Source organism: Triticum aestivum, chromosome 5D (genome assembly GCF_018294505.1).
Source record: "Triticum aestivum cultivar Chinese Spring chromosome 5D, IWGSC CS RefSeq v2.1, whole genome shotgun sequence".
Lineage (NCBI taxonomy): Eukaryota > Viridiplantae > Streptophyta > Magnoliopsida > Poales > Poaceae > Triticum > Triticum aestivum.
In genome coordinates this window covers 534,806,460-534,817,038 of record NC_057808.1, presented here as the reverse complement: position 1 = coordinate 534,817,038, position 10,579 = coordinate 534,806,460, and the positions used below count along the sequence as shown (strand labels likewise).

General features: G+C 44.1%; 1 protein-coding gene across 1 annotated transcript; it reads left to right on the top strand.

Annotated features, from left to right (window-relative positions):
* The first annotated feature begins 231 nt into the window (after positions 1 to 231).
* On the top strand, positions 232 to 1,214 carry LOC123126043 (uncharacterized). Its single transcript, XM_044546458.1, has one exon. It carries the CDS (start codon positions 513 to 515, stop codon positions 909 to 911), a length of 399 nt encoding a protein of 132 aa, XP_044402393.1. The 5' UTR covers positions 232 to 512; the 3' UTR covers positions 912 to 1,214.
* The last annotated feature ends 9,365 nt before the right edge of the window (positions 1,215 to 10,579 follow it).

The following is a 10,579-nucleotide window of genomic DNA, read 5'->3' as shown; positions in this document are numbered from 1 at the left end:
CACTGACTTCCATGTACACACCACACACACGTAGGAATGACAACTCTCCTCAAGCACCAGAGAAAACAATGTGGCACAGACTAGAAGGAAGCTACAAATGGCAGTGTCATTTTCCAATCAAGCACAAAGTGTCTGATTGATTTGTTGATTCTAAAGTAAAGTCAATTAGCCCGCCAAGCGCAGGCAAAACGTCCAAGGTTAGCATAAAACCGCCCACCCGCCCGCTCCCACTCCAACCATCTCCCTTCTCCTCTCCTTTCCTCTCCCTTCCCCCCGAAGCTGCCGGCAGCCAGCGCCGCCAGCCCCTCCTCCTCCAGCCGCCGCCGCTCTCTCCTTATAAGTCCCCCGTCTCGCCGTATCCCTCCCCAGATCTCGACGCAGACCGCCGCTACCGCTACTCGTCCTCCTCACGCACGCGCTTAATCATCTTCTTCTACCACCTTCTTGCTTCCACCACCAAGAGACCGGGAGCCGAGCAGAGCCAGCCAGCAGGCAAGAACCTGCCCGCGCCCATGTCTGTGCGAGTGGCTTCGCCGGCGACGGCGGGGGAGAAGGCCATGGCGCCGACGGCGTGGCCATACCTGGAGTACATGGCGCAGTGGGAACGCCAGGTGGAGCGGCGGCAGCTGTTCCTCCGGAGCTACCACTTCTCCCGCGACGCCGAGGTCTCGCCGCGCGCGCGCACGCGCCGCGTCGTCTGGGCCGGGGCGCGCCGCCTGCGCCGCGCCGCCGCCAAGGGGCTCCGACGTCTCCGCGCGCGCATCCGCCTCTGTTTCGGCTGGGCCGCGCCCGCGCTCCGCCGGCGCTCCTCCCCCCGCCGTGGCGGCGTCCACGGGTTCCGCTACGGCCGCCTCCCCCGCGGAAAGGCGCCGCCGGCCGCCGCCAACGCCGCGTCCGTCTGCTTCTGGTAGCCGCCAGGTCGCGAGCTAGAAGGGAAGGCCAACGCGTCAGCGCACTCGCTGGCTTCCAAGTTAAGCTCTTGATTGCTTAGGTGAAACAATTAGCCGGTGAATGCTAGCTAGCGGCGGCTTCTGCTCCAGTTCCATGGAGTGTTCGTCGCTGCTTGCTCTGCTCGCTGTTTGACTAGAGAGAGAGAGGATAATTAAGTAAACAGGGCAGCTGTTGCTCAAGTGGGATTGGTTGTGTGTGGATGTTTTTTCGTTCTTTTTTGGTGTCTAATTACTCTGAATGAATTAACTGTGTATCTATCTGAAGTCTTCTCTGTTCTTGCTTGACGCCTCTTCTGATTTCTTACCTTCATATGTGATGATTGGTAACTCTGAAATCGTCTCTGTTCTTGCTGTGGTGTTTGACTTGCGTCCCTGCTCCTCATTTCCTACCTCCATATGTGATTGATTGCTTAGATAAAAGTGAACGGAACATAGCAGAAAACAGAAGTGCAGTGGTATCATGCGTGCAAATTTGCAATTCAGGGAAACAAAGCCACAGTTTTTTGTCTGTCAAGAGACAGATGGCACATTGTTCGTCGAGAAAAACAGAGTACAGTAATATTTTTATCGTGCGTGCAAATTTGCAGCAATTCAGTGAAACCAAACCACACTTTTTACCTGTCAAGAGACAAATAGCACATTTTTCGTAAGGGAAAACACAGTGAAATAATAATATTTGCCTGTGTGTGTGTCCATCATGCGAACAAGATGAGGTGGAGAAAGACGTGTGGTGTCTCCTTGCGAGGCGGTCCGGGCAGGGACCAAGTCCAAAAGACCAAAAGAAAGAAGGGAAGATTCTCCAAAGTCTCGGGTCAGTTTTGAAGTGGGTGAGAATGTGTGGCGAGGCGAGCCACACCGTGAACCAGCCCAGCTTTATTTCAAGTGCGTGTCGCGGTCAAAGGGCACGGCCGGAGCAGGAGGAGGATGCCAGATTGCCAACGCAGTGGCAGCAGCCTCTGTCTCTCTTTTCTCTTTTTTCTGTGTCCCTTTCCAGTCCATGACGACGGGTGATGCCCTCTGACTTTTGACGATTTTTCTGCCAAGGCCGCCCAAGCTGAATTTCCTCTTGTCTTGGTGAAGATTTTATCACAGTTACACATGGCATTATTTACTCCTGCGTGGCAGCGTGGGTACGTGCCATAGCCATGATGGGTTGTTTGGGCACAGTACAATGCACCAAGAGTGCATGTCCGCTGCACGCCGATGCCGTCGTTGCGCCCAAACGGCTTTATCATCATTCCGTGCGAGGTACTGCCGATGTACCGGCCGGATAATAATTCCAATAACCGGTCCAAGACACTCCACATTGGCAGATTCAGTAATTTAACACATAGTGGCCTAGTGGGGCACTAGTATTATACTGATGAGTGCACTTGAGTATACTCCATGTTGCGACCCCAGGGTCGTCGGGTTCAGTCACTGTCACTGGGGATGATTGCCCTATCCCATACGCCAAGATTAACCAACAATGCCAGTCGATCGCCGGCTTAATCACGTCGACCGGGCTTGCAACCGTATATTAAAGCCGTGCGTGTGCACCGTAGTCCCCATCCGTCGACTACATCCATTATCCAATGCCACCACGATCTTAAATACTGTATATAGCAGATTGTGATATTTCTGTACTCAGATATGCTACTGCTACGTGACACGATGAATTGATGATCATGCATGATTGCTCCTGTGGTGCCATGCCAATGCCATGCACAGCCGAAAAAATAGACATGATGGAGCGGTTGGCTCACTAGACTCGGACGTTTCTTCCGGTCTTTTTTTCTTCTGTTGCTTGACATGATGGCTCTCGTCTTGTGACTTGTACACGGTACTGATCATCCTGGGGTGTAGTGTACGTGGTCGTGGTGCATGCCTGTACGTACAACTGGGGCGTGCTTTAGTTTGGAAGCGCTGCTCAGCTACCTCGCTGCCATGGCACTCTTTTCTGCCTGCGGAACCAGATAGACAATTTTTTTGAACCAAAGAGTCGTAAAGCTGGCCCGGCCTGAGCGTGCTGCACCAAAGAGAAAGCAGCGTGTCAATTTGAAATTATCGGCCTGAGACTGAGAGAGACACAGATCTCACTTTGAGGTACAAGTTGTAAAAGGCTGGCTGGCTGGCATCGGCTAGAGGCAGTAACGCGTGGGTGGGGAAATGGGCTCGCTGCATAGGGACTGCAGTTTTCTCGTGTCTTTCTGGGCTTCCACAAATCACCCCAAGCAAGTCCTTTGACCCCCGCCGGTTGTACCAACTCCAACGCGTCGATTCATTTCGTTTGGTCCGTGTGAAACCCAAACAAATGGATGTCCGTTTTTATGTCCGTCCGTGACCCATTTTCAGACCAATTTTGGGCTGGGTTTGCGTCGGCGCGGACGCCCGCCGTAACGGGCCTCGTCTCTCCCTCACACGGTAGATGTGGAAGGATGAGACATGGGAGGAAGGGAAGTGATTGGTTGATAGAGGAGGAAAGTTTGCCAACAAGGTCAGCTTCTGTTTAGCATTACAACAATCCACGATGCCCCCATGCAACACACTCTGCTCGCTTAAGTACTCGACGAGTGGGTCATGTTGGTGCCACGGCTTCAATCTTCTGGTAGTCCTCATCACTGTCAAGTGCCCCCCCGCCTGGTCCTAGGTCGCCTTGGTCATTGGCCTCGCCGTAGTAGTGCTAACATCCCCCCTCGAAGCTGGCTTTTCCCCAAGCCAGTGTTGATGGAAAGCGTCATTGCAGGTCATCCATTTCTTCCCACTTAGGCCTCCTTTGGTTCATAGGATAGGAATAATATAGGAATAGGAAAATCATAGGAAGTGAGATGACATGCATCTCAAATCCTATAGAGAAAGAGATGTCATTTGATGCATAGGATAAGATTTTTTCCATCGAGTCTAGGCTAATATTTTTTTTCCTTTTGAAGTGTGAAGGATTGATTCCTATCCTGCATATTGCAGCAATAGGAATCCATTCCTATAAATCAAAAGGCTTTAAAGGAATTTTTCTTACAAAGTTCCTATCCTTTACAATTCCTACAATATTCCTATGAATCAAAGGAGGCCTTAGCCATGGATGGAGGAAGGGCCGCCCATTGCACCAGCACGCGCTGTTCAAGTCCTTCGCTATCTTGATCACGCGGTCACCAAGGATGGCCACTAGCACCTATTCCATGGAGATGATCTCGTTATCTGGAGGTAGCTCCTTCTCCACCTGAACCTCGCCAATCTCCCTCTTGAGATGTGAGACGTGGACCACCGAATGGATCTAACTGCCCTCAAGGAGTTGGAGCTTGTACACCACTTTGCTGATGCACGCTATGATCCGAATATCCGCTGGGCCACTGAAGATTGGATGAACGGTTGCAGTCAAAGGAGAACTACATCTCCCACCTCGAATTCTGGAACTGTGCGTTGCTTCTCCGCCTGTTTTTCATTCGATCTTGCGCTTGCTTGAGTTGTTGTCATAGGAGTTCCCGTATAACTTCTCGTTCCTTCAACTAAGCAGCCAGGTCCGGTACAGTGCTCTCATAAGGTGTCCGGCCCAAGGCAGAGTGAAAGTTGGTATGATATCATGACTAGTTGTACTAGTATTTTGGGCAGGCATGCATGGAGCAACGCAGATATGTCTCCGGACACTGGTTGACACACTCCGTTTGCCTGTCAGTTTGCGGATGACAGGACGAGCTCATTCTGAGTTGAGTTTGCACAAGCTTGAACATCTCATGAACTATTTTTTTGAATTCCCAAACTTTTTTTTGTATTCGTGGACATTTTTTGAATTCATGATCTTTTTTGAATGTCATGAACTTTTTTTGAACATTGCTTGAATACGGGTGAACATTTTTTTTGAATTTATTACCTTTTGTTTTCATTTTTGCTATTTTTCAAATTATAAAATAAATTGACCGAAAAAAATGAGAAAAACGAAACAGAGCAAGGTGCACAATCTGGCTGGGTGAGGCCCATCGTGCGCGGGGCAGACGCGGGCGACGCATGCGTATCCCTCGCAACTAATGATGCACAGCTTTGCTTAGAAAAAAAAGTAGCCATACACAGCAGCACCCACACCGCGACTGCATCATGTACCAACCCAAACCACTGCAACCTTATGGACAGCTAAATGAACTTCTATAGGTTCTTAAGAGAGTGCAGAAAAACACTTTTGATTCAACACATGTTTTGAGGAGATTACGGAAATACTCCATCATGTCACTAGCACCACAGGTTCTAATTTACCGTTTTCCCCAACACTTGTCCACTTTAACAACAAGAAGTTACTACAGACCAAGCATACACGGTTAAGATGACAAACAAAACGGATAACAGTGACCCATACGCTGACACGACAGTCCACAAAAGACAAAACTATCACCGCTGGTGAATTCGAGCTTCCTTCAGTGATGAGCTCGAGTGGATCAACCTAATCCCACGCCTCTACACCATAATGTAAGCGTCGCTAACATATAATGGAGACTCCTCAGCCGTCTCTAGAATTGACTGTCTGCCTGCATAGGATGAATTTGATGATTAAGAAAAAAAATGGCATGGTTCACATAATTGGAGACAAATGAACTGCACGCTAACAGTTTTCGCAAGTCTAAACTTAAAATTTCATTCAGAACCCTGGTATCGCACAAGATTATTCATAAAGATATTCAATTGAATGAATGGTTCTCAAGCTTTTCGTTGTCAATTTAACATTGGAGATTATGTGCTTCCATACTACAAAAGATAATCAGGGAACCCTCTTCTTTCTTAATGAATTCGAGATCCTTTGGGGCAACTTAAAAAAAAAACACAATACCATAGACAACTCAAATTTAAGGATGCTGGGGAAAGTTGAAGCAAGAGCAATACTTTCTAAACTCAATATGTTTAACACCCAATTGAATAAACCTACCAGTCAACGTCAGCAGGGAAAAATAACATGCTATTCTTTTTTAAGTTATTAGAGAATCAAATCAAATTTAAAAACTACCAAAAGTTCTCACTGCTACACAAGGCTGGCTTTTTCCCTTTTATTTTCATAATACGAAGACAATTCATTGATGTAATCCAAGAAAAAAAGAAAAGCTCACCCAGCTTAAAAAGATAATAACAATTAAATTCTAAGAACATGCAGGCCTACTGGGCAACAAGGATAAATGCAGCGAACATGAGAGATCCTACGAGGATTTTAGACAACAGAAAAGAGAGAGCAATAGAGCTGTCCAAACCGAACTAAATCTTTCATGGGCACCATAATTTGCAGTTGGCTCGTACCTTTTACTGCAAGAGCTCATGTAGCAACTGAACCTAACCGTGCATGATTGCTCTTTGACTTTGGCTTCACAAAAACTCCCCATAAGTAACTCTTTCCGTCTATCCCTGTTACCATGGTATGAAATTAGCACACAACTAAAAGAATCAGTCACTGCATTTGATTTTTGTATGCAGGCATATAAGCAAAACAAAGTAGATGACTACATCAAATAAAAAGAACATATTATGGGTGGTTCTATTTTTCGTATAAAATCAAAATATAGAGTAAGAGCACTAACACTGACAATCGGGTGGAAGCACTTCTGAGGAATACATCAACAACATCATGTCATCGATATATGCGTGCATGACAAAACCGCAGCGCGTATCCACGAGACAAGGATGCTTCTTGTTCCAACTTCAAATACACAGAAGGAATGAAGGAACAATGATTATATGAATGCATGCCATAAACAAGGTAAAAAATGCAGTCACACATAAACACATCTATTGTACTGAGACAATCATAAACCTACCAGTCAACTTCAGCAGAGAAAAATAACAAGGCGATGTCTTCATAAACTGGAGAGATTTTCTCAAACGTCTTTGGCCAGTAATTCTTTCGAGGTGATATCTTCAATTGCATATTAGTAGGCATCTTCTTGGCGATATTACAAACTCTGGGTGATACTACCGATGGGTGGTATGCTTTAAATTCACCAAGATTGAAAATTTCTCCATCAGAGAGAAGAAAGCATCCCCTAAAAAGCGATGGAATGTCAGAGCATAACAAGCTTATCACTGATTACATCTCAGACATACCAATTTTTTTTTAAAATGTGATGCTAGAAAATGGACAACACTAGACAACTGAAATACATGTTGATCATAAGAGACCAGTACCATTTATTCTTACGAAGCTGAAATATGAAAACCCAATGTTACGGGTAGCATATTAAGATGTATACTCTCAGTTTAGTAATCAACTTGGCATGGTCGCATAGGAATAGAGTAAGGAGTTCACAAGGACATAATTTATGCAATCATGTGGTCAGGCTTAGATGGATATGCTTGCATAAATGAGGGTGTTATGTGATTTAGTCTCTTCTACAACAATAAAGAAGGGATAGTGAGTGGATATGCTGCACTAACAACACTCTTAGTGTGTCAAGTACACAAGCATCGTGAATCCTAAAATGGCAATTTCTCATAAAATGAATAGATCCAATTGGCTAATATATGATTCTATCAAAATAAGAATTATTTACTTATGAAACAAAACCTCTCTTGTAGCTTTTGTTAATCTTAGTTCGCAAGAAAGAATAATCAAATCCATTTGGGCTATTTTTTCGAGCAACCAGCAGGAGCTCTGGCTATTGCCAAGAAAGTATTTGTTTGTTCATTTAGCCTCAAAACATAAAATTAAAATGTAATTTGCATTCTCTTTTTTCTTTCCTTTCATAAGGTGAATGTTTATTCACCTATGGTTTGATTGAATTTAATTCTAAAATTGATTTAGAACATTTTTGTGTTGGAACCAGGGAAATCCTGCTCTATTTTATTTTACCTACCAGGAACAATCAGAACAAAAGACAGAATGATTGAGGTTATCTAGCCTGCAAAGCAAGTTTTTCCAACACCTACCCAGTTTTCCTAATATCAGTCGTTGCTAAGCAAGCTAATATACCCTAGCCTACAATCCAAATACATCCACACTGTTCCATTCATGTGTTTCAGAAGTTATAGTTGTACTTGGGATTTTTTTAGGAGATCAACTAATTTCTGGTCAATCAAAACTAAAGATGTGGATAAACTAGGCCTACCCATGGAGATGCAGATCCAGTGTAGTTATGAAGTGACTTCATTATCATGAGATCATTGGTGCAATAATAAATGAAAATTAGAGCTGCAAGTTCTGTGTTTTTTCATATTAAACTTTTTAATATCAATAGATTTATATGTTGTCATATTTGTTTTTTTAAGCAACCATGGTTGATCATTACAAGTTGAAATGATCCATACTTTTGAGATAAAAAATTGTAAACTAATTAAGGTAGCAAATTAATTACTCACGTCCAACAGACTGCTTCTGGTGGAGGGCGTCTTGCATACTCTGCACTTGAGCTGATGATCACTGGCATGTCTATATTGTTGTTCAGACTCTTTGTTCCAGATCCGCGTCCAATGTTAGCATCTGTGGGCACTTTACAAATGGAATATAATCTGTTAGCACTTCAAAAATGGATTGTGATAACCATCGGATTAGTCCTCTTAAATTCTGAAATTCAATCTGATGTAAGACCGATAGATATATTTCGTGTAGATCAAGAATAACAATATATGCATGCTAGGTTGTGAATGCTTGCCAATAATAATCATTCTACTTTGACACAAAATATTTATTTCATCGAGAAGTGTAATATTAAATATTAAGCTATTACAAATTATACCTGAAGCACTGAATGCCATTTTTCCAGTAGGCTGATCGCCTACCCAGGAGTTGAATTTTCTTTTATCTGCAGCACCGGCTACCTTTGCTTCTTTAGGCTGATCTCGAAGCTGATGGTCATTGTTTTTAACTTTTCCGTTTCTGTTGTATGTAAACATAGTTGCACCTGTTTTTTTCAAACTTGATGTCTTCATGGACTGTAATATTTGGTGGAAACAACAACTACATGTTCTAAACAAGGAAAAATATGGTACTAGATGCGTGGAAATACCCGACAGTACTTTCTGTCTCTTGTTCATATCCTCAACTTTTATCTGGTTTTGACTTGCAATAGCGCATCGTTTCAGGGCAAATGCTTGATTTTCACTCCTATTGGGAGATACACACTTCATCTTTCGTGGAGTGCGTTTATGTCGCACAACAAACCTTGGCCAATTATCAGTAGTTGGCATACTTAATAGTGCCACCTCTTGAGAGGGAATGGGTTTCACTTCAGAATTTTCACCTACACCAAGATTAGGGAGGAGATGAGCTTAGTAATAGGATAGTGTTGATGTTTGTAAAATGTTATTTTGTACCTTCAATAGGTTTTGTGTCCCCATTATCCTTTTTTTGGCATTCACCGCAGCACCATTCATGTATCATTTCAAATTCCACCACAACCAAGCAGTAACTAGAAAAGGAAAAAATAAAAGGGGGAAAACTTTGAGAGAAGTAAATAAAAGTTCCCTGTTCAATGAACTTCGCCTCACAACTGTAAAAGATAATTCACTTCAACACATTTTTCTCGGAGCAAAAGAAATGGATATACTAAATCTTGGATCATCTAGGAATGCTTTGAGTTCTAGGGGCTGTTTGGTTATAGGTATAGCATTGCCACAATTTGCCACACATTTTTTTGCCAAGCTGCCAAAGGTTAGTTCAAAAAAAATCTTACCTAAGGTGAGGCTTGAACCAAACACCCTCCTAAGATGGTCAAACTTGCCTAACCTTAGGTGTGGCAATCTAAGGCAACCTTAGTAACAAACTAAACAACCCCTAAATTAATAGTTTTGGTTCCTTGCGTTGGGTTTTTATTGCCAAATCCATCCAAGTATCATATAGAAAATACAATATATTTCTCTTATCCCCTCTAGGCATTCATACATAGAAACTAAACAACATGATGAAAAGAAGCACAATTTTTGAGTGCTTAGCATAGAGATGGAAGCTAAACAGGGTTAAGAAAGAGGAATACCGGTGTCGATAGCCATTGCACTGGGTGCAGTTTACCAAAAGCTCTTGGTACGCTCCACTGCCACATTCCTCACACACTATTGCTGGGCATGCCTGGTCCTGTTGCAAGTTAAGCAAAACTATTATCATGCAGGAAGTCAGAGCCATAACCGCACAAATATTGCAAGAACTACAACGTGAAGTAACCTCCTGGCCTGAATCGGGTTGAGATAAACAGTTGCAGACAACTAACAAACCATGCCCGAAATCAGACCCTACCGTCGCACGGCCCTCCCCAGCAGCGGTGTTGTGGAGACCGTGTGCAAAGCACCTCTCGTGCATACCCACTTTTATCTGGTGACATGTGTCCGTCTATTGCATCCGACGGAATCCTGTTGTCGCATGTTTCTGGCTTCCTTGATCCAAAATTCCAGGAACAATCTGATGCGGCGCTCTTGTCATTCCCCGAGTTCAAGCGAGCCATGCTGGTAGCGGGCCTCGGTTATAGTGGATTTAGGACGCACAATTGCGATATGAGCCGATGGAAACCAGCAGCGTAGGACAAAGGTATTCCGTCGGATGCATCAGAGGAACACATGTCGCCAGATCAAAGAGGGTACGCACGGGACGCTCTTTGCACACTGACTCCATGCAATTTTTAAACTTGATAATAATAGACATTTCTTTTTTTCTCCTGATAGCCTTCCCCTCTCTCCCTGCCCCCATTCTCCAACCTAGC